General features: G+C 35.2%; 2 protein-coding genes across 2 annotated transcripts; one reads left to right on the top strand and one right to left on the bottom strand.

Annotated features, from left to right (window-relative positions):
* Positions 1-2: 2 nt before the first annotated feature.
* LOC128987871 (dynein regulatory complex subunit 7-like) lies at positions 3-14,881 on the top strand. The gene is made up of 4 exons (XM_054408935.1): positions 3-119; positions 198-389; positions 4,404-4,543; positions 14,457-14,881. The coding sequence occupies exons 1-4, from the start codon at positions 3-5 to the stop codon at positions 14,539-14,541; spliced, it is 534 nt and encodes a 177-aa protein (XP_054264910.1). The 3' UTR covers positions 14,542-14,881.
* A 4,959-nt stretch (positions 14,882-19,840) lies between these two features.
* LOC128986681 (testis-specific serine/threonine-protein kinase 3) lies at positions 19,841-21,935 on the bottom strand. The gene is made up of 2 exons (XM_054407168.1): positions 21,842-21,935; positions 19,841-20,983 (listed from the first exon to the last, which is right to left on the bottom strand). Exon 2 carries the CDS (start codon positions 20,892-20,894, stop codon positions 19,878-19,880), a length of 1,017 nt encoding a protein of 338 aa, XP_054263143.1. The 5' UTR covers positions 20,895-20,983; positions 21,842-21,935; the 3' UTR covers positions 19,841-19,877.
* Positions 21,936-25,142: the final 3,207 nt, after the last annotated feature.

The raw sequence follows: 25,142 nt of genomic DNA on the forward strand, positions 1-25,142 counted from the left end.
AGATGTGTCACTACAGCTATCTTTGCTTACATCACCTGTATGTCTTGACAGGAGCAGCTTATAAGGAGCAGACAGTACGAGGTGTGGAGGCAGAGACAGACTACTTGGCTGTCTACCTAGTGCAGTTTGGTGACAACAGCTGGTAGAGATGTGTCACTACAGCTATCATTGCTTACATCACCTGTATGTCTTGACAGGAGCAGCTTCTAAAGGAGCAGACAGTACGAGAGGTGGAGGCAGAGACAGACTACTTGGCTGTCTACCTAGTGCAGTTTGGGGACAGTCCTCTGTCTTTACAGCACTTACGAGAAGTTCGGCAATACTGTCTCAATGACTATCGTCAGCTGCTGGTTGACAGGGCTAACAAGATGCAACTTAAATTTGATAAGGTAATGTGGGTCTCGTTCAATAAGTTGATGAAGTTTGATTATGAAATTTATAAGGTTGTATGTTTCAGTAATTTACTAGTGAAGTGATGGTAGTAAATACCCCCGCCACAGCAAACCTGCAGACTAAGTGAATTTCTGTCTGATTAAACTTTTACTCTCTACTTAAATACTTTACGATGAAATGGCGACCATACAAAGAAGGTATGTTAAGCCAAGTATTAATGGAGATGAGTGTAGGATGAGTGGCGCAATCTTGTAGTCTTGTTAGTGACTTAAGGCCGACATATTCCTTAGACACAGCGGTTAATTAATAGCCCATACAGTTAATAGCAACTAAGGGACCTACAGTTTATAGTGGAATCCGAACTACATTTTTGTCTTGGTATATACGAATTGGTCTAATTATCAGGATAGTACTGCGGATAGTCGTGGTACTTACTCGTGCGGACTTTAATCCACACCAAGGAGTATCGCATCCACAGTTCATGCCTATATATATCCACAATTCGTGACCTCCTAAGTAGCTGGATTACAGGACAACGCCACCCGTCCCAGTCTACATAACATTAGATATAACGAGTACTTAGGTTTGCTGCTACGGGGAAGGTTAAACGTGGTTTTTTATCAAATTTTAATAGTATAGGATGAAATAAACAAATTTGCCAAATTTGATTAACATATATCCAGGGACATATTTCCAAATAGGCGGACTTGGTGCCAAATTTTAGGGGCGGCAAAATTTTGGGGATTAAAAAGGGAGATCCTACCAAAAAAACATTTAGCAAATAATTCTGGGAACGGAAAAACAGCCATTTGAAATATTTTAACTAAGTATAAAATTATATTTTATGTTAATGCGTTGTCAGAACGCATTAACAAAAGTCAATAGTTTATTGCACGGCTGTGCTGAGTTTTCCGTGCTGCCCTATTAATTGGTCTGGCAGACACGCGCTCCGCGGTAGCGTGGTGGGTTGTGACGAACGAAGAAAACACTTCCTCCTGTTTAGGCTACCCATCATACGCCACTACTGCTGTGTTCAACCAACTGTTTCCTAATTTCTTTTATTTATCATATGACTTTGTTTACATTAATTTGTTTTTGTTTTGTTTCACTGTAAAAGCTAACTCACAATAATTTGCTATAGAATAAAAATTTGTATTAAAACATAAATCAACTTTCTTTTCATAGTACATAGCAGATGGCGACGAGGATGGGATCATGGACACATACTGTGTCGGATGTTAGATTTAACTCTTTGTGTAAAGCTTTAACATTTTTAGCTGTAGAAATAGTTCTAAACTTTTTAGTTGGTAATTTTATCACTGCATTTGGATTTGACAAACAGACTTTAGCAATATGACCAATTTTTTTGCAATAATTACAAAAGGTGTTGATATGTGGACAAGGTGTTGTATGTGATTTTCCACATCTTTAGCAAACTTTATTAGGATGGATGTTGTTACTTACTTTGTCAACTCCAATTGATATGTTATCACCACGGTGTAGTGTTGCTGCATCCTGGTAGGCTTTCTCGAGTGTAGTTGCCAGCTCCAGTGCTTTGTCCATAGTTGAGACCGATTCGCTGATCAATTTGGCTTGAATCGCTTCATTTCTCAATCCTTGTATGAACTGATTTCGTAATGCTGTGTTGAGAAAGTTGCCAAAGTTGCAGTATCTTGACAATCCTTTCAATTCCGTTGCAAAGTGCTGTAGGCACGTGCCACTATAATATCGAATCTGGAAATTCCACCTACAGGAGACACATTGATCAAATAAGATCGGTTGGTTCAAATTTAAGCGGTGAGAAGGACGACAGTGACTACTTTATCAATATCAAACTTCCTCTAGGGTCTACAATTCAAGATGAAGAACTTCAGGGAGCAAATGATCATGTGTTCAACAACCATACTGAAGATGAAGCTCGCTTTAACCAACCTCTAGCTCCTCTACCAAACGGTGAAGCCTCAAACCCTGTCTTAAGAAGAAGCTCAAGGAAAAAACAACCGGTTACAAGAATGAATATGTGATTCTGAAACTTAGGGGAGAGGTGCTGTGTTCAACCAACTGTTTCCTAATTTCTTTTATTTATCATATGACTTTGTTTACATTAATTTGTTTTTGTTTTGTTTCACTGTAAAAGCTAACTCACAATAATTTGCTACAGAATAAAAATTTGTATTAAAACATAAATCAACTTTCTTTTCTTAGTACATAGCAACTACGCAGCGGCAGCGCTAGCTGAAAGGTTGAAAGAATGAAAGTGTGAACAAAATACTACTGTAACCAACTTAACTCATTTAAAATGGTATATTATTCTTTATTGTAAAAGTACGTACTTTTTTCTTTTTGATTCATGCGGTTTTTTTTTTAATAAAAAAGTTCTATAAGTAAACATATTTGTTTAATTTCAAAGCCAATAGCATGTCTCTCAAGTGGATCTGACTAAAAGTGTTAATGAAAAGCGTTATAAGAGCCTTTGTATACAGACGGTTTTGTGTGCCGTTTCACTCTGCAAAACGTGATTACAATTACTGATTGGATAAAAACTTTGCATTCCGTGTATCCAAGTCAGAATCACGTTTTGCATAAAAACGGCGCAAAAAAACCTCCGCTAAAAGGGCTCAAAAAGTTATTAATTTGTTGATGCAGCATGCAGGATTGCCGATTATTTTTCTACAAAATCAAGTGACAAGACATGTATTGGCCATCGAAGTATTGGCCATTGGGGTGACATTAGTGAGGTCGGGGAGTGTGCTGAAAAGTGTGGTGGGGGGGGGGGGGGGCAACACACTTTGTTGTCTAGAGGCGGCAGACACTTAAATACGTCCCTGCATATATCCATCCATAAACAAGCAAACTACAACAGTTTAGTTTTCCCTATAAGAATATCATGGGAATTTTTAATTTACAATAGCCTATGTTTTAATTTTCTTCATGTCCAATAACTGTACAAAAACACATCAAGGTACTCAATTATTTGTTTTAGCGAATTTCCCATATAGGGAAAAAACTATTACCGTAGTACTCATGGTAAGACCTGGACCCGGGACCGATTTAATTTTTCATTTTGAGGTCCCTAGAGGCCAAAAACACCATCCGTTCAAATTCATATATATATATATATTTAAATAAATATATATATATATATATTATATGTATGTCCGTTAGCGCGATAACTCGAGCAAAAATGATCCGATTTTGATGAAATTTGGTTCAAACGTGTAAACCTACGTTTATTCGAACGAGTTTGCGATCCAGCATAATTGGACCATGGGAACGGGGTTTTATAGGGTAAAAATGGGGTTTTCTAATTTTTTACCCTAAAAACAAACAATTTTGCAACTTCTTTTTAAACCGTTTTGTAGAGCTTAAAAAAAGAAATAATTTAGTATATTGAAGCGCTGTTGTATGCCTAACGGTCACGGAAAAAATTCAAAAATAGTGTAATTTAAAATTCCCATGTTATTCTTAAGGAGAAAATGAAAATTGTTGTAGTTTACTTGTTTATGGATATTGATCAAATTTAGCAAATTTATTTATTTCATCCTATACTATTGACGTATGGTCAAAAAACACTTTTTAACCTCCCCGTAGCAGCAAACCTAAGCACTCGTCAAATCTAATGTTATTTAAATAGGGAATAAATATGTCTTAATTATGGAAATCTTTTAGTAAAAATGTAATCAGACAAGTTGAAATTCGCTTAGTCTGCAGGTATGTTGCGGCGGGGGTATTTTAAGCTCTTTTTTTAAACATGAAACATACAAAATTAAAGAGTGTAAAATATTTGTAACTAATCTATTAAGTAAATAATTCCCCCATTTTACACGTGGTTGTAAATTTTTGAAGTCAGAGAGACTATAGAAAACATTAATTGTTCTATAAAGCTTCCATTTGTATAAACTCTTTATTTTTTTTTTTACCAACTCATTTTGGTTATTGTGAGTATCCTATTACAATTATTTTATAACTTTTTATGGTATGGTGATTAAACTCAATTTAATCATGTGTAGGTGTCAGAGGAACTTCAAGCCAGACACCAGTGGTACGACAATCTAGGAATGAACGCGTCACACGATGACGAGGAGGCGTATGTTGAGGAAGTGAGAAGGATTGCATTCAAATTGCACACTCTTGAGCTGAGACTACTCAGGTATTGCTGCTTTAAATACACCTTAACTTGCTGGAGAAGAAGGTAATTGTAGCGTTTGCCTTATTTGTATGAATGTTACTTTGATCCTAAGACAACCAAGGAATTTGTAACTTATGTAGAGATCAAGGCTACAGACAAGTCATAGTTATCACATCTCCCATTGTCTTAGTTAGCATTGAGTCGACCAGTAAGCTGCTATACCCGTGCTTTGCAACGGGAAGAAAATGTGACTTAGAGAGCTATTAAAGTGATGCTGATGTGTGTTTTAAAATACAGCAACTCTATGATTTAGTTTAGAAAATATAAACTGATTTAAAAGTGTAAACCTACTTACTTTCAAACCCCTACTTAATGTTAATAGATCCAAAAGAATATGACAACATACCTAAGTGTAGCAATAGCATCAATAGCTTCATATTGATGCTTCATGATGATCTACTATGGGGCCTTTACTATTTTTAATTTACTTAAATAACATAGATAAAATTGATATTTCTGGAAAAATATTCTTGTTTGCAGATGACACAGTGGTAATCTTTAGGGCACGTACTTGGGAAGAGGTTTTTAATACTGCATCATCAGAATTACAAATTTTAAAAAGATGGTTCTCAGAAAACATTTTAACAATGAATGTTGGTAAAACAAAATGTTTGCCTATCGCACTTCGTCCCGCTAGCGAGCCGCCCGCCGAACTCAGACTAGCCTTGCACTCATGTGCCACCGCAGGCAGCGATTGCAACTGCCAAATTATTGAGACTGTGTCGCAGTATAAATACCTGGGCATTATAATGGATTCTAAATTGAAATGGGAAAGTCATATACATTTTTTAAAAACAAAACTTAGAAAAATGATTTTTGTTTTTCACCAATTGGGTCAAATTTTAAGACATGAAGAAATTAAAAGAATTTATTACGCATATGTTCAATCTCATCTGCAGTATGGTTTAATAGCTTGGGGAGGGGCTTATTCATCGGTAATTGAACCTTTGTTTGTAACTCAAAAATCAATAATTAGAGCTGCTTTAAGATAACCGAGACGTTATTCTACACTGATCATCTGTTCAAAGAATCTCAGCTTTTATCAATAAGGCAGCTATATGTTAAAGATTTATTAGCTTATTCATACATTCATTTAGACCTTATCGCATCGCCCGTAGCTCATAATTATCATACCAGAAACTCAGTGATGATAGGATTACGGGTCCCAAGAGTTCTCAAATCAATCAATTTAACAAATTCCTTTTACATTGCTATTTGCTTGCTGCGTAATATTCCTCCAGAAATTAGGTACCTGCGAGTGTCACTGAGTGTATATAAGAGGGTTATCGCTAATTGGCTAATGGAGATAGGCCTCGACAATACAGAGTCGCTTATCAGCCCAGAATATCTCGTTTAGACTTAACCAACTGATAACTGGATATCTATTGTACCTACTTTCTACAGCACTCTTACTTGATGGAATCCACGCCTCAGTAAAATTGGGAATCGAAGGAAAAAAGTTAATGTGTATTGGATGTAATGCAAGCAATGAGCTCCCCTACTATTGAGTTACATTTGCATATGGTTGTTAGGTTTCACAGTTTTTTTATAATTATAATTGTATAGTAAATTAATTGTTATACTTATTTTACTAAGTTATTGTTCGATTTTTTTATTTTTATTATGTGAAGTGTGGAGAACTTTTATTTTGATTTTAAGCAGCCAAATAAGGACTCTATCACGCACAGGTCATTGTGACCCATGTGATATTTTTATTTGATTCATGTAATGCTGCAAAATAATTTGTTGTAAATAAAGAATTTCTCTCTCTCTCTCTCTCTCCCTCTCTCTCTCTCTCTCTCTCTCTCTCTCTCTCTCTCTCTCTCTCCCTCCCTCCCTCTCTCTCTCTCTCTCTCTCTCTCTCTCTCTCTCTCTCTATCTCTATCTCTCATGAATGACATGTTTTACCATAATTCTTCAATTTTAGTCAAGCAATTTGTAATATAAATTACAAAATGAAACTTTGACCAATACTTTACAAAACGTATACAACCTTTCTTTAAAACCAAACATAACCCTCCTCAATCGACATAAAGTGTCACAAACATCTTTTTTGAGTAATCAAATAAACAAACATCAGTTCATTGTACTGACCAGCTGTTTCATTAACTAAATTAAATTAAATAATTTAAACTTTGGAAGCATGCCAGGTGTAGCCCTTTGGAAATCAGCCTGTGGGGCAGCGCCCTTAGGATATTCGTCCATATCAATACTTTTCGGCAAATCAACACACTCTAAGCTTCATTTTGATCTGCCATATGCCTATATTTTTATTTGGTAAATATCCTTAACCATTTACGTAAAATTTGATTGTATCACTTTAATAATATAATAGACTGTGCACCTGTTGCTCGAATTCGAGCAATTGCAAAGTATTACAGGCAATGTTTCAAAACGAATAATAAAAGTCTTAATGTCCGATTACTTAAAAGAGTCAACCCAAAGATAACGTACTTTATCACTCTACTCTAGTTATTGAAGCTGAAAACAAACTCACTCTGAAAACGGACACTCACTCCACTCTAGTTATCGAAACTAAAAACGAACTCACTCTGAAATCTAAGGTTCTTGTGTGTATCATGTGTTTACTATGAACAGCTGCTATTAATACAAATTATTCGTCTGTTTAAGTAAACAAAATCTTTTCGTCGTAAGAAATACATTGGGATTTTGATGGCCTGTGGGGCAAGGCCCGAGGACTTTTATTACAGGAATTGGTGAAAGGGGAGTCTACACAAAAAATACTTAATTTTGACACATCGTTTGTAAAAATCCGTCAATTATTAACGGAGGAGTAGTGTTTCGTAGAAATCGCATTCACGTATTATATATAAGGATATGAATTCAAACGGATGGTGTTTTTGGCGTCTAGAGACCTCAAAACAAAAAAGTAAATCGGTCCTGGGTCCAACTTACCATGAGTACTACGGTAATAGCTTATTCCCCATATGGGAAATTCGCTAAACAGCACATTTAAACAACAAATTAGGATAAATAAATAAAGTTCTAAAGAAAACGATAGGCCTATTGATGTTAAATAACATAGTTTTACAAGCTATTCACAATGATATAAAAATAAAAATGCTTAACCGAAAATCAACTGTGAGAAGAAAAGCACGTGTGAATACCACAACTTAACAAAGCCAGGAGGTTGTGTTTGTAAAGAACGAAGATAACGGAACGGTCACGGAAAACTCGAAACCAGATTTCTGCCCCCAAAATAGTTTGTTTACCATCACACACTATAGCGCGCTGCATCGTGCCGCAGCGAACCCAGCAGAAAATTTCCATTCCGACTTCTCCCAAAACTTCTCTGGCGGAAAATTTTCACGGCGCCTGACAGCGGCGTGGCGCGCCATAGTGTGCACAGTCCCATTAAATTATTTAAGGAGTGTAAAGAAGTCCAACAGAATTTTTTCACAGCTGCGAGGCGTGCTTTATTAGTATATTAGTATTTGCTTTAGTGTGCGATATGCTTTATGGTCCGGCCAGTCTGGCTCAAGATCATACAGACTATACGCCTAATTAAATTACAGTAATACTTATGGAACCTTGCAGTGGTGTAATAGAGCGGGAATCCATGGGATCAGAGTTCCCACCTTGCTTTTTGAGCAGAGCGAGCGAAGCTCTTATACGTCGACTTTTATGCATTTCGTAATACGCAAACTCCTCCTAGACGGCTGAATCAATCGTTTTCAAATTTTGTATGGTGATAAAGACCATATCGGTGAGTGCCAACATCTATATGGCGTTAAAAAAGTCTCTCAGGAATCCGCCCCACTGGGTCTCAAAGTTTCAATGTAATCCTTATGGAAGCAGTATTTGACACATAAACAAAGCCATATGATCAGCTGTTGACTTTTGAATGCAGTAGATAAATAAATAGCTGATAGCATTATTCCACAGATATTAGAACATAAACGATGGTATGGATCATAAATTTAATCAAATGACGACACTAGCTTTAGGTCCGTGACGTAGGAAGTGGTGAAGGAAGTAGTAAAGGTGAGCAGTCTAGAGTGTGGAAACTATTTATGACGATTAGATTAAGGTATCTGCATTCCTAAAATTCTATGGGAAGGGAGGTGCTGATGGAAGAAGTAGTCAAGGCGAGCTGTCCAGAGTGTGGGAACTGTTTATGACGATTAGATTAAGGTATCTGCATTCCTAAAATTCTATGGGAAGGGAGGAAAACGGGTCCGCGACGTAGGAATTGGTGAAGGAAGTAGTCAAGGCGAGCTGTCTGGAGTGTGGGAACTATTAATGACGATTAGATTAAGGTATCTGAATTACTAAAATAAAATTCTATGGGAAGGGAGGAAAACGGGTCCGCGACGTAGGAAGTGGTGAAGGAAGTAGTCAAGGTGAGCTGTCCGGAGTGTGGAAACTGTTTATGACGATTAGATTTAGGTATCTGCATTCCTAAATTTCTATGGGAAGGGAGGAAAACGGGTCCGTGACGTAGGAAGTGGTGAAGGAAGTAGTCAAGGCGAGCTCTCCGGAGTATGGGAACTGTTTATGACAATTAGATTAAGGTATCTGCAATCCTAAAATGCTATTGGAAGGGAAGGAAACAGGTCCGCGACGTAGGAAGTGGTGAAGGAAGTAGTAAAGGCGAGCTGTTCGGGGTATGGGATCTGTTTATGACCATTAGATTAAGGCATTTGCAATCCTAAAATGCTGTGGGAAGGGAGGAAAACAGGTCCGCGACGTAGGAAGTGGTGAAGGAAATAGTCAAGGCGAGCTGTCCGGAGTGTGAAAACTGTTTATGACTATTAGATTAAGGTATCTACATTTACTAAAATTTTATGGGACGGGAGGAAAACAGGTCCACGATGTACGAAGTGGTGAAGGAAGTAGTCAAAGCCAGCTGTCCGGAGTGTAGGAACGTTTTATGACGATTAGATTAAGGTATCTGCATTCCTAAAATTCTACGGGAAGGGAGGAAAACGGGTCCGCGACGTAGGAAGTGGTGAAGGAAGTAGTAAAGGCGAGCTGTTCGGGGTAGGGGATCTGTTTATGACCATTAGATTAAGGTATTTGCAATCCTAAAATGCTATGGGAAGGGAGGAAAACAGGTCCGCGACGTAGGAAGTGGTGAAGGAAATAGTTAAGGCGAGCTGTCCGGAGTGTGGAAACTGTTTATGACTATTATATTAGGGTATCTACAATCCTAAAATGCTATGGGACGAGAGGAAAACAGGTCCGCGATGTACGAAGTGGTGAACGAAGTAGTCAAGGCGAGCTGTCCGGAGTTTGGGATCTGTTTATGACCAATAGATTAAGGTATTTGCATTCCAATAATGCTAAGGGAAGGGAGGAAAACAGGTCCGTGACGTAGGAAGTGATGAAGGAAGCAGTAAAGGCGAGTTTTTCGGATTGTGGGAACTGTTTATGACGATTAGATTAAGATATCTTGGTATCTACAATTTTAAAATTCTATGGGAAGAGAGGGAAACAGGTCTGCGACGTAAGAAGAGGTGAAGGAAGTAGTAAGGTGAGCAGTGTGGAGTTTGGAAACTGGAAACCGTTTGTAGCAGTTAGATTAATGTATCTGCAATCCTAAAATGCAATGGGAAGAGAGGGAAACAGCTCCACGACGTAGGGGAGGGTGAAGGAAGTAGTAAAGGTGGGCAGTGTTGAGTGTGGGAATGGATTAATGTATCTGCAATGATAAAATGCTATGGGAAGAGACTGTAGACTGTAGGTTAAAATGATTATGAAGCACGAATCGTTACATATTTTGATACGTATTCAATCCTTTACAATAGAAATTTACAACTAAGTTGACAACAGCTGAGTTTTCCTCCATAGAGGCTAAAAACAAATTTTATTCCCTAAAGAGTAAAAATGCTACTTTAGACCCGCAACGCATGCACCAATGATGACTGTTTTTACTGCATTATGGCAAAAACATATAATATGAACCCTTGATGACTCCGCTCAATTTTGTGGATGCATCTGCGAACGCCACCTAGTACCAGTAGTCCTATATATTAATCTGATACATTAGCAGGGGTGCCCACAAGGGGGGGCTGTGACGCAGACTGCGTCGTTGAAATTCTTGGGGGGGGGGGGTTGCAAAATTTCAAATGGGGGGGGGGGGTGGCTAAAGTTAATTGCAACAGAGTTCAACGTGATGACAATCAAAAGTATATTACGAAGTCACCAGATAGAAAGTCTATTAATTATAATAACATATTATTGAATTAAATTAGTTAAAATAGGATTTTAGGATAGTTTAGAATTTGTGTAGGAAGTTATTATTCAACATTAGCTAGACGTGAGATCTAGGAGGGAGGGCACGGAAGACGGAATGGCTCAACTGCTGTGATAGATAAAGATAACGCGTGGTACAGACACGTCCAGCTACACCGCTGTCTTAGCACATAACGCTTTGTTGACATAAAACTCGTTAAAATACAATTAAGTAGCATAGGCTACAATACTTTACACTATTGTTTAAATACTCGATTACCTGAGTTAATAAGGGGGGGTTGGGTAATGAAAAATACGGTTGATCCAATATAGTATAAAAACAGATGACAAACTCATTAAAACGCTGTAAACAGCCATTAACGTCACGATTTGCATTTTTATCAACGAAATTCAATATTCACAATTATTATTATTGTGCAATAATGACATTTCAAATAATTGATCTTGGTTCAGTTGTACAAACGGCAACGTTTAAAATTATAGCTAACTCAAACTCAACTAAAATAACTAGCCAAACACTGCATTGCTATAAATAACGTAAATATTAAACCTTAGAAAGTGTTATAAGCTACTGCTCATGATAGACAGATAGGCTACTCGTGCTGTATCACAACATAGGAATTGATAGAAAGTAATAAAAAATTGTAAAATTATATTTAGAGATAATAAAAACACTCTTAAAAAAGAATATAACGAGAACAATCTTGTTATTCTTTTTCTTTGTTCTTCTGTTCTTTATTCGGTTTCTCTTCAATTCATACACTAATTCAACAAGTCGCCATATTTAGGCCTACTGATTGCCCAATCACAGCCTTAATAAAGTTACCATGGTTACTAATCACTCAATCACAGTTTACTAAGCATTATCATCATCATTCCCCAGCTGTTGGATCTGAATTCTGTTGCGACATATGCGCACAGCGAACATAAGTGTAAAACGGAGCAGACGATTGTTGGTGCAAGCGTTGAAGTTGAAGTCATTTTTCCATTTCATTTTCATCAAAGGAGCTGTAATGTTTCAAAAACGATTATGTGGGAGGAAGAGGGGATCGTTATATCAAGATAAAGACGCTGACAAATCATTAAGCAGAGGTTACGAACGCTATGTAGATATTCTGGCAATAAAAAAATCCTTAAATTGAGGTGACTTATAAAACTCTAATGTTATATATATATAAAGATAAGTTTTCCAGTCCTGTACAACACTGATTCAGTCTTTTCCCGGTAATCAAAATTCAAGTACAACTAGATACATATAGAATCTCCGGTTCCCAATCTGGATGATGGCTAGTTATTTAATTTAATTTACAGTTACATATTAGTACCCATGATAAATCAAACCCGTTATGTAAGCCACACGGTTATTAATCTCTCTTGGTTTTGGATTTGCTTACAAACGTGATCGGAAATGGTTAGGTCCTACACAGTATTCGTAAACAACATTTATGTAAACATATCAGTGACAGCTAGGAAAAGGAATCTTTATCAAAACAGCTGTTCGTAATATCATATATGACGTGTTCTCTTAACAGATTATTAGTATTTAATAAATGACTAATAGTAAATATGGAGAAAAAAGTTGAAAAAATCACATAAAATTGGGTTTTTGATAGTCTGTTAATTTTATTTCCAAAATAGTGAGGCCATATTTTAATGGCACCACACACTTGCCAATCCTGTGAATGAGTGAAAATTTAAAAACGTACGTTTTCAGGAAAAGCACTTTGCAAATTTTTTTCCCCTTTTTTCAAAACTTTTATTATTTTTTTATTTTATTAACATTTGAAGTTTCATAAAATGTCCATGGTAACGCAATATCTTTGGTAGTTTTCTTTTTAAAGAGCATCTTTAGTAGAAAAACACAAAATCCAGTCACGACCATAACGGACGTTTAAATGAATATTAAAAATAGTTAATATTATTTTTATAACTATGTTTTGCTATAAACTAATTTACTTTTATGACCATTATACAATAAAAAGGTCACTGAACTTTTGGTATATTTGGTCTTTCTAGAAAAAAATATAAAAAACTCAAAAAATAGAAAAAAGCCAATAAAATCTATTTAAGTTTGTATAACTCCGAAAAAACTTACCTGAGACCCAAAAAATCGTTATGTTTGTATAGAGGTGTGCTTCTTTTGTGTATAAAACATTGAAATATGACGATATTTTAATTTTTGAAATTTGTATGATAGAAATCATAAACGTGATGGTCAGGGACAAGCGGCACGGTCGTGAATTGTCTGGAATAATCTAAATCTTTTTAAACAATCCTTCAATTATACTGTTAGTTATAATAAAACTATGTGTTTCAATTGAACTAAACTGTTCAATTTACAATTATATTAAAGTTATTGTCACGACCAAACACACTATAAATCCATAAGGGTGGATTGGTCGTGAAAAAACCCGCGATGGTCGTGAAACTTTGGTCGTGAAATTATGTGTTATTTGGCTCTGTTCTGGCGGTAGCCCTGCACCTCATGTTCGAGGATACAAAGTGGACTTCTAGTTTAATCTAGCAATTGAAATATCTTATAAACAAAAATGAACACCATGTCTACTTCATCGAATGACTACGTACGGTCATGGACACACCAAAATTACAAAAAACACAATCTTTCCTTTACTAATCTTGTAATTCCTCCTTTCAACGACCGGCACTATAATCCTGACGTACACCCCGAACTAGTCTCTAAAACCAACTGACTCCATCGACGCCAGGCTTGCCACTGTCGTGCTCCAAAGTTGAAAATTTTTCCCAAATGGTCGTGACGCTAAATCGAGGGACAGACTTATTTTGTCATGGTAGTCAGTCTGCAATGACAATAAAATTATAATATGCTCCTTTTTTGTAAGTTTAATAACCATTGATGACATAAAAATATGGCTTTATATATTTCGGCATGAATAATTAGTCTAAAAACAGCATGAAAGTTGGAAAATGTACCCTAGGGACACGTCATGGTCGTGAATTTTGAGACTTTAAAAATACGAAAAAAATACCTAGAACCTATTTAAAACCAAAAAAATGTGTGTAACATGTTGCCCCCGTCCCAAAAAATATTAAAACACATAATAATAAACTACAAATCCAGTATCTACGAAGTAAAAGGCCAGGGACATGAAAACGTACGTTTTTAAATTTTCACTCGAATACAATTAAACCATTAGAATCATAATCGGTACTTTAGTTTTCTTTAGGGTAGGCTGCATAAAATGCCTTCTGGGCCGTGACACACGGACATAAATTGAGATAAACATGTTTCTACTTCTTTAATGTATAAAGCTTAAAAATAACCCAAAATATGTATAATTCTGAGCAACGTACAGACAAAACTATAAATTTATTTATATAGATTAACTGGGTTTGAATTTTCAATACATACAAAAATTTATAAAACTTCATTTAGTTTTACAAATAATGCTGAGCGGGGGAAATGTTTCTCATTTATGGTGGGGGGGGGGCTGGTGCTCAATTTGGGGGGGGGGGGGTTTGCGTCATGAGTCTAGGGGGGGATGGGCACCCCTGACATTAGTAAGTCCTTAGACGATGGTGAGCGTTCCCACACTGGACATTTTACGACTACTCCACTCCACTAGGTCCTGGTTTAGACTTATTATTTTCAAAGCAATGTAAACTTGTTTTGCAGGCACAAAGACTTGGCTTCTGCTCGCTATCAGATGCTGGAAGATTGGCTACAACGTGACCCTAGGATGGCACCTCTCTACAACTAATGACTGCTTCTTGTCATATTTTTATAACCTTTACAACCACAATTTTTCCAAAAAATTTGTTTGCACTTTCTAATTAATAAAGATTTAGGGCAACTAGGAGTCAAGCTCCTGATGTTATAAGAGGTAATGGTAATTTCATTACATTTTATGAGAGATTTCAAAATCTAATTTTATGTATGGACTAGATTTGTTAAATGAATTCAATTAGGCCATTGATTAAAGACCAAATTAACAACAAAACTGGGGCGGTGTTATTATTTTACATTTCTCTAAACCCTAATTACTGACAACTTTTTCATGTTATTACTGAACCAAACTTTCTTAGTACCTTTAAATTTTCAATTAAATTTTTCCCTTACAAACTGTTAGCAATACCAAACAAATGTTTTAATTTATTTCACTTTCACATATCTAAAATTTAAGAGTTCTTAACTTTCTCTATATTAGTATAATTTTGTTATTGGAAATAAAATAAAATTGTTTCCAAATCACATAAACTTTCATAAGTCATAATAAGTTGACTGTTGTAATAAACTGATTTTAATAGTAGAATAAAATAAATATAAGACATGTTAGAAAACCATTTTAATAAACTGGTAGTTAGTTAACACAACAACTTAAACAAACAAACATTACTGTTCAACCTCTATGTTTATTTAATTATTATTTAACCATATTTTTTTATTAACTTTCTTTACTGATGTTGTCTTGTATTTTTGTCTTTATTAAAAACAGTTTAGTGTCTTTTGATCTTTTAATTTTTATCTAATTAAGAAATAGAACATGGCGTAGTCAAATGAAGAACCCGTATCCCAGAACATTAAGCCTCCTGAAGCCTTTTTCTTCAGTCCTCACGACTGGAATACATGGAAGACTCGCTTTGAGAGATATTATTCCCTTAGCAAATTAAGTCTACGTTCTGGTGAGCATAAAATTGACATGCTTATCTACTGTTTGGGATAAAAGGGAGAGGATATACTTAACTCATTCAGGTTAAATGACAAATGACAAATCTAATTACAAAAAGTTGTTCTTTGACGATCATTTCCTTCCAAAAAAGAACCAAATTTTTGAACGGTCTAGGTTTCTAAAAAAAGCTTAAACAGGGTTCTATGCCAATTGAGAACTTTTATCACAGACCTTTACAATCATACAAAAAACTATGATTGGGGTCAGATTGAAGAGAAAATGGTTCTGATGGTTTTGATTACCGGTATGCGGGACAAATACCAAGTGATCGTCTTCAACTTGAACCCGAATTAAAACTAAACACAGCTATTAACACTATCCCTGGATCTGAAGAACTATCAAGACAGAAACAAACACTAAACTTGGCTGACATATCATTAATAAACAAAAACACTCAACATTTAAGTAAAACAAACATTTGTCCTAATAAATCAAACAATAATCAATATTTTAAGCCAATTAATTACAATCAAAGCATGTTCAATGTTGAAATGAGATGTTTTTGGTGTGGTTCGACAGTTTTACACAAAATAAGATTCAACTGTCCAGCTAAACAATACAAATGTGGACTTTGCAAAAAAGTCGGTCATTTCCCAAATGTTTGCAAATCAAACAAAGTCAGAAAATCTTGCCAAACACTGGTCTCTCAAACTTTTGGGGTCTTAGTTGTTAAACAGTCTGTCAATTATCAACCTTTAAATTACTTCAATAGTTAATAATGAGTAATTTGTAGGTGATTTGCCTCATCAATGTTCACTGATATACCAGATACAGAAGACTCATTTGCTGGGATGGGCTTACTTTATACACTCTTATAATAAATATAATATAAAAAAAACTTGGGTGTTAACTATTTTGATAATTGCAGCAAACCTGCAGACTAAGCGAATTTCCATTTGCCTGACTGGATTTCCACTAAAGTGTCTCCTTAAAAATATCACATTTATTCTCTATTTAAATAACATTAGTTTAACGAGTACTTAGGTTTGCTGCAACAGGGAGGGTAAAAAGGTATTTTTTTGTAAAATGTAATAGTTTTGTATGAAATTAATGCATTTTCCAAATTTGATCAAAATATGTTTATAAACAAGCAAACTACAACAGTTTACTTATTCTCCATAAGAATAACATGGGAATTTTAAATTTACAGATTTTTGGAATTTTCTCCGTAACCATTAGGCGCATAACAACGCTTCAATATACTAAATTAATTGTTTTTTAAAGCTCTACAAAATACTTTGGAAAGAAATTGCTACATTTTAAGTATTTAGGGTCAAAAATGGGGAAAACCAATTTTTACCCCATAAAACCCCCCATAAACCCCTGTTCCCATAGTCCAATCATGCTGGTTCGCGAACTCGTTCGAATAAACATAGGTTTACACAATTGTACCATCAAAATCTGATGATTTTTGCTCGAGTTATCGCGCTAACGGACACATATAAAAATATACAGTGTGATTGAAAAGTCCCGGAACGGTTAAATATTAAAAAAAATAATGCAGATAGAGCTAAAATACTTAGTACAAAGTTACAGGGCATAAAACTCTATTTTAACAAATATTCAGTGATCCAATAATTCTTCAGGGGAACGGCCCACAAGGAGTCGGAAGAAAATCTTAAACGAAAGCATAGGTCAATATGCGCATCAAATTAAAGGCCTTTTTTAGTAGAATACAATGCCGCAAACCGCACTTCAAAAGGTTGATCCTGCACAAAATGGCATATGTTCAAAGATTTCTTGAATCCGCCATTTTGAATCTTTGAACGACTGCCATTTTTTACTCAGGCATTCTTTTGAGCTTGAATTTACGGCATCGTAATCTAAAAGTGAAGACCTTTAATTTGATGTGCATATCGACCTATTCTTACGTTAACAATTTTCTTCCGATTCCTAGGGCTGTGCCCCCTGAGGAGAAAGCGTATAATAGCAATGTAAATTAAATGAATCTTTGAACAACTGTCATTTTGCGCAGGATCAACCTTTTGAAGTGTGGTTTGCGGCATTGTATTCTACTAAAAAAGACCTTTAATTTGATGTGCATATTGACCTATGCTTCCATTTAAGATTTTCTTCTGACTCCTTGTGGGACGTCCCCCTGAAGAGTTATTGAGTCACTGAATATGTGTTAAAATAGAGTTTTATGCCCTGTAACTTTGTACCAAGTATTTTAGCTCTATCTGCATTGTTTTTTAAAATATTAAACCGTTCCGGGACTTTTCAATCACACTGTATATATAAAAATCTTATCTTCTATAAGTATAAAAGAGGATGTTGGTATATTTGGCAGTGATAAACTCAGACACCGCTGGACCGATGACCACGAAACTTGGTACATACGTGTAGAATTTCATGGAATAGGTTTATACACCATCAATTTCGTGATCCGTGTCCAATCGGCTCCGCCCCAGTGGCTCTGGAGTTTCCCATGTTAACCTTATGAGAAATGGAATTAATGAATCTTAACAGCTGTTTCAATTAAACAAGTTGGTTCTGTTCTATGATGTTCAATAGCATTAAACTTACAAGGATTACCAACAGGGTGCAGCACTATTATTCCTTTAACATTTATGACAACAGCTAATTTGCAACCAAAAGGTGAGTGAGCGTAGCGAACGAACTTCAACCTGGAGGCGAGTTAGCGTAGCGAACGAGCTAACCTGAAGGCAAGTGAGCTTAGCGAACGAACTAACCTGAAGGCAAGTGAGCGCAGCGAACGAGCTCCAACCTAATGGTGAGTGAGCGTAGCGAACGAGCTCCAACCTAAAGGTGAGTGAGCGTAGCGAACGAACTTCAACCAGGACGTGATTGAGCCATGCGAACGAGATCATCTTGAAAATTAAGAAGTTAAACGGGGCAAAGCCCGCGGGTTACAGCTAGTATATATATATATATATATATATGAATTTGAACGGATGGTGTTTTTGGTCTCTAGGGACCTCAAAACGAAAAAGTAAATTGGTCCCGGGTCCAGGTGTTACCATGAGTACTACGGTAATAGCTTATTCCCTAAAGGGAAAATTCGCTAAAAACCCCTTTTGCAACTTGTATCCTTGAGTTTATCATATCACTGTTTAAGCTAGTAGAAATTTTCTGAATGAGTAACTACAAAGATGAATAAATTAATGAGAATCACATGTGTAAGATTCTAAGAAAAAAAAAAACTTCAAATTAAAAACTAAATGAACAGCTGATTTCAATATTATTATTCCATTCCATGAGGTTAACATGGCAACTTTGGGGGGCCGCTGGGGCAAAGCCCTTACCATTCATTGAGCTCATTTTAAGGTTAACACAACTCCAGAGTAAACTCTTTAAAATGACACCAAAAACTTCAAAATCGGTTGAAAACTCTAGGAGAAGTTCTGTTCACAAAATAGCCCAAAAACCATATATTTAGAAAAAAAAAAACAAACGCAAAACTACACTCTATTTAAGATTGCGAAAAAACCATGTTAAGTCTTATATCCATGAAACAATGCATATTTAGCTATTAGGTAATGAAGTAAAGGAAAAATATATAAGTTTACCATCATATAAGCTGGTATTGTCAAAAAGTGTGTCTGTAATTAACTATTGCGTTGCGTTTATAAAAAACACCCTGTATTATTTATTATATTTATTTATATTATATGTTTTTGTGTTATTAAATGACGTGAAAATTAAATTTTGCACCAGTAGCTGGCGGAGAGGTGTGGAAAGGTACCTATATGGAACAGAAAGTCTTCAGGATATGCTGTATTATGATATAGGAAATGCCAGTCTTTGTCGCTGGTTCCTAGCAGTACTATTAATATGTCAATGAACTGACCATCCAAATACACATTTTCACTCTATACTCAACACTCAATAAAAAGCAACTAGGAATTAGCATAATACTGTATGTGTGTAAAATGTATTTGAATAAATCATATTATTAATCTTTTAGTGGTTTTTGTAATAATTATTCAAAAATTAGAATGCAAATCTCTTGGATTTTGCTTTCCGATATCATAAAATTTGAAGATCTTTCTTCTGGCCTACCTATTTATCAAATTGGTGCAAGTTTTTTGTACAAACATTTTAAATTAAGGATGAATCCTCAAAGAAAAATGTTTAATTAAACTACTTCTGTTCAAGTGGTATTTGTTTGGATTGTTTTGTTGTTCTTTATTTATTTGTCTCGGTATTAGTTTTCAATTGTTAAAGTGATTAACAAAAGTGTCCCACTAATAGTGAATGATAATATTATAATATTTAGCTGAGTGATAGTTAATAATTAATATTCGTATGGTCGCCATTTCAAAGTAAATTATTAAAGTATATACTAATTGAAAATTTTACTACATGGTAAATTACTTAAATGGGTAGAATTGTTTATTGTTAGTTTATATTTTGTCACTGTCTAAGCGACAGTGAGTTTTTTTAGATGTTGGTCTTCGACTAGGAGACATGTGCCTGTCTGAGTTCTTGGCTTTGGAGACTGGTTGCCATGAAGAGATAGAAGAATTTCTTGATTGGTGAGAGGAAGATTTCAGCCAAGAATGAGACAAAATTGTGTCTAAAGAGAATCTTTGAGCCAGATCCGGTTCCAATATCCCATCTACCATTGATATGGCATTTGATGTAAGAATATCTTTCACTTTAGTTCGAAACGCATACTTCTTTGCTACTTGTTCTCTAAGTAGTGCCTTCAAGTCATCATCATTGAAAGGCATAGACGCATTCAACATAATAAAAAGAATGATTCCTAAAGACCAAATGTCAGCCATTTTAGGGTTGTAGGGAGTTCCACACACAACCTCAGGTGCAGCATAAGCCGCAGATCCACAGTAAGTCTGACTAAGTACTTTTAGTCCATTCATGTCCACACAATATCTGGCAAATCCAAAATCGGTCAGTTTAACATTGTACCTCCTGGTGAGAAGAATGTTTTCACACTTCAAATCTCTGTGAGCTATCTGCTTGCTGTGAAGATATTGTATTCCGCTTGCCATTTGTCGGAACCATTCCTTCGCATTCTGTTCTGCTACTATCCCATGTCTCTTGACAAACCCCAGCAAATCTCCGTTTTCTGCATATCTCATGAAAATAAATATTCTTGGACCTCTTTGGAGAATGCTGTGAACTTGAATTATATATTGGTTTTCTAGTTTAGTTAGGATATCCAGTTCTCTGGGGAAGAATTTGTCCAAAAAGTCTTGAGGTGCTCTATCTTTGTCAAATATTTTGCAAGCTAATTGTTGCTGCTTGTCTGTTCTAGGGTCTTGATAGTTTGCTAAATGCACCGTTGCGTACGAGCCTTGTCCTATTTTAGCACCCATAATGTACCCTCTTTGAGCCAAAGCATCCATCTCCGAGTGCCTTGGCAGCAAACTATTATGTTTGTCAGTCATCTTGTGCATTTAAGTAACTCCTTTCTTTCTTTTAGGAAACATTTGTTTGTATGTATTTTTTTAATCACCCAGAACTTTAGCAGTGGACATCATTCATTCTGAAAACATTGAGTAAGTTTTAAAACAACGTATAAATACCAACAAGTATTACACATTACAAAATACTCAAAATGGCAGTTGTAACTTCTTTCAATCTCAGTAACACCAATGCATTTGTATTATTTTAAATTCTAACTCGTTCACTAGTTTTTGAAACTTATATGTGAGTTAAGGATAGGCTACTTCCCACTGACATCTATCCAAGTATAGTTTGACAAAAACAGCTGTGTAGTACTGTACTTAATAATGTGCTGCATCCTGAAATTGCTGAAAATTACAATGTTTGGGCTTTTGTTTTCCAATTATTACTGTTAGAGAGGCAGACTAGGTGTTGGCTCTCCAGCCAGGAGTCAGCATGGTAGACGTCATTCTGACGTTTCCGTCCATTAACTCACTTGTCTGCGGTAGTAAACAGCAGATAGCTCAGATGGATGGATGGGGATTGCTGTTGTGAATTGCAACTCAAATTGTGCAACTTTTTACTTACACTTACTGTATGTCAATCACAATTTTCTTGAATAATCTGAATAACCATATTTAAATCAATGAATAAATCTCTGGGGCTCTAAGAGGTAGTGCAATGTTATTATTTTGTAATGTGTAAATGGGGGTTTCTTACACTAAGTTCAGAGGTTTTCTTATTTAGGAATAAGCTAATTTGACTCCATAAAACATTTTTTATATTAATTAAATGATAATTATAGTATGCATTGGGTAAAATTAATTTTCAGAGTACTTAAACATAAAATGTAGATAATAAACAAGTTGTCCTGGTTAAATATAGATCTAATTGTCCTTGAGGTTTAATGGTCAATGTAAAGGAGTAAAATTAGTTATTTTTGTTTTATGGTACTCACTTGACTTGTATATGATCTACTGAAAATTTTGTTTACTCTTGTAATTTCTTTATCTTCCCAAAAATATTAAATGAAGTTGTTGATTATGTTTTTGTTACTTAGAAACCATTTTCTTGAATTTCAAGCCAATTGCATAACTTTTATTTTAGGTTTATTTAATTTAAATTTTACTACTTATACAGAAAAACTTTAGGTAACAAAGTTTTTAATTGTGCTTTTACCGTTGTTCAGCATTTAGCGGTTGAATTATTCCAAACCAGTTCAACTTACTATTCAGTCTTTCCTACTGGTGAACTGAGATGATCTTCATAATCTTTTATTTGCAATCTGAGGGAAAGGATCTATCACCAATAGGGAACTCTGTGACGTTCTTAAAAATATTTTGTCAGACTGTATAAAATCATTCCCAAAAATAAAATGACTTGTAAGAGCTCACTAAACAAGTCGTTTCTTCTCGAGCAAGCACCAATTAAACCAAGAGTTGACTTATGATATTAACCCATTGCTTCACAACATACATCTTCTATCTTAAGTACTAAAAATTAGGCTGTTTTTCGTAAATATAATTTTTTTCTGTTCCAAATATGGTAAATTTTAGTAACCTTTATGATTCAGTATTTTTTTCTCTGCAACAAACCTTTTATGGATATTATGTAAAAGGCAGGCATGGTATGAAACACCATTATGTAACCAGCCTAACCTTTGTACCATTGTACCAAATAAATAGAAAAATTGCATTTCTTTAAGGTGTTTCAATTTTTTTACCAGACCCAAATAATGTAATAAATCTTTGTTTTTAAGGAAACATCAAAACCATAGATCATAAAGGAAAGTATTTAATCCATCTCAAACATAATACAAATTTTAAATTAACATTAATTTATTATTACTAATAAAGTAACATATTCAAATACCACCAATTATTACAAAAAAAGGATATATAATTTGTACAACTCATATTTAAATCAAAAACAAAACTCAAGATTCAAATAAAAAACAAAAAGCAATAAAATAGTTCTAACATAATTAATAATTTGTTACATAAACTTCCACACTCAGTCAGTGCCTGATTACAGAATTACCTTGCATTTCTATTTTGTAAGGTGAGGTTCCCAGGCACTCTTTGAGCTGCCAGAATTTGTTTAGTAGAATTTTCCTAAGGCCGAGGCCACACTTGGTAGTTTTTAACTTAAGATAGGTTTTTTTGTCACACGTAATAAGTGAGGAATGGTCTGACCATCCCACTCTCGTCTTACGAAATAGACTTTTCAGGCCAACCAGGTGAGGTAAGGTGGAGCATGCCACACTAGCCAGAAAACAATTTTCCGTGTCCACAATCCACAATCCCTCCCTGCTCACTCACTACACAGTCAATCAGTTACGCAAGGTTTATATTATAAAAAAAAAATAAAAAAAAAACAGAGAGAAGAATAAATGTAAATGTTGGTTACATCCCATAGTGGAAAAAGACAAATTCATCGTGCATTTTAAACACTTTTTTTGTTAACTCAATTGGGATTTCAAAATCCCTGACAAAACTCTAAACGTAGTGAAAGGTGCTATGTCTAGTAAAAATTGTTGTAAGTACGTCTTGAAGATAATATGTCTTAAAACCTAGCCCCTAACAAATACCAACACGTTAAAAATACATCATTAAAAAAAAAATATTGATTGATAAATAGTTATTTGTGCAACTAGTGAGCAATTGCAATTTGCACTCGAGTTGCACATTCCTACAGTTACCATAAAACAAATAAATTGGTAAAGAAACATAACTTATTTTAAAACGTTTTTATTAGCTCGCTTTCTTGTCCGGTACAAATTTTTACACAGAAGTGAACTTTTAATATGACATTTAATGTGAAAATAACACTACAGCAGCTGACCAGCTGATTTACAGCCAGAGCTGCCAACGTATTACGCGCGCATACGACCTTGTCTGCATGTTACGCGCTCACTATTTAGTGTCTTCACTGATGAGCGAATTGGCCACTTTGCTTTCTCAAATCAGTGAGAGAACATGTACATTGTTAGGTAACTGTAGGAAACATATAATATTTATTATCTATACTATTCCTCTCATTACAGCTTACAATACAAAATGTGTGATCAAATAAAGAGACTGTTATTTACTTTCCAGGCAGCAAACTACTAAAAAAATATGTTACCATCTCACAACTAAAAAGTACATTTTAGAGGTAAAATCAAATGAGTTTGACTTCCGTAAAATATTGTCAAATCAAACAATATCTCGTTGATTTAACAATTGCACGTTTTACAAACACTGAAACACAATAATATTAGTTAAAACTCTACATTGATGTTCAAAACCAGAATGCCCTTGGAAGAATCCAAAGAGGTAAGGCGGGCGTGCTCACTCCTATAAGCCACAATGCCCCACTTGCCTAAATTATAATAGTTTTGATGTTAATATAACCATAATTATTATAAAATTTTAATTTTGACACAAAAATCATGACTGATGCAAGGTAGGGAGTGGGGAATGCGGTGTGGCCAGCGACTGTGGCTGCGCGTAATAAGTAGCATGAGAACATGGCCCGCTGGTGGTGCGACAGTCACTCGGGCTAGCCATCAGTAGCGAGGGTGCGAGACTGAAGTGGCCAGTCCCGGTCTGGACGGTAAGGACCGACTGGTTGGGACAAGACCAACTTAAATAAGTTTTTCCTTGTTTCGCTCTTGAATATTACAGAAAATCACAGATACTTATTAAATATTTTCTTTAAATCAAAATTGAAAACTTTTTTTCTATCGTAAAAGAAGCAGTACATAATTAACAATTTATCAAAATAGTCTAATGACAGCTCCTTATTTTTAAAATACCTACTGAAGAAATTTTACTTATTAATAAAAAAGCCTGTTGATGTAAACTAAGATTGTTTTAGCTTTGAAGTACGGTTTGTAGGCCTAGTTTTTTTTTCAAGACATTGTGAGATATTTTCAGGTCTTTACTTTATAAAATATAAAGGTTAAACCAACGATCACATAAGACAAATAGATAGAGCATGTTGGCCGTGACATGAGCCAGTTTTTTTTCACTAATCTACAACAAAATGGCGGCTGCCGGCTGTGATGAGCCCTAATAGCGGGCGCAACTAATTAAATGTTAGTTTATATCAATGATATCCGTGACAATACACCTTTGTGTTATAAACATTTCTATTACAAACACAATGACCTTCAAAATATACTTTTAATTAGTTTTCTAGCGTTTAAGTTACCGTTTCTTAGAAAAAGTTAGTTTACATAATTAACAACAAAAACTTTTTGGGTGAATGAATAA

Source organism: Macrosteles quadrilineatus, unplaced genomic scaffold (assembly GCF_028750875.1).
Source record: "Macrosteles quadrilineatus isolate MER2022 unplaced genomic scaffold, UCM_ALF_1.0 Scaffold_2__2_contigs__length_208266976, whole genome shotgun sequence".
In the NCBI taxonomy this organism is placed as follows: domain Eukaryota; kingdom Metazoa; phylum Arthropoda; class Insecta; order Hemiptera; family Cicadellidae; genus Macrosteles; species Macrosteles quadrilineatus.

What these genes read in the sequence shown, in the direction of transcription:
- LOC128987871 (XM_054408935.1), top strand. Translation starts at nt 3, where the DNA reads ATGTGTCACTACAGCTATCTTTGCTTACATCACCTGTATGTCTTGACA. An exon ending in ACTACTTGGCTGTCTACCTA is followed by an intron (nt 120 to 197) that starts GTGCAGTTTGGT and finishes ATGTCTTGACAG; the next exon opens with GAGCAGCTTCTAAAGGAGCA. An exon ending in CTTGAGCTGAGACTACTCAG is followed by an intron (nt 4,544 to 14,456) that starts GTATTGCTGCTT and finishes CTTGTTTTGCAG; the next exon opens with GCACAAAGACTTGGCTTCTG.
- LOC128986681 (XM_054407168.1), bottom strand. Translation starts at nt 20,894, where the DNA reads ATGCACAAGATGACTGACAAACATAATAGTTTGCTGCCAAGGCACTCG.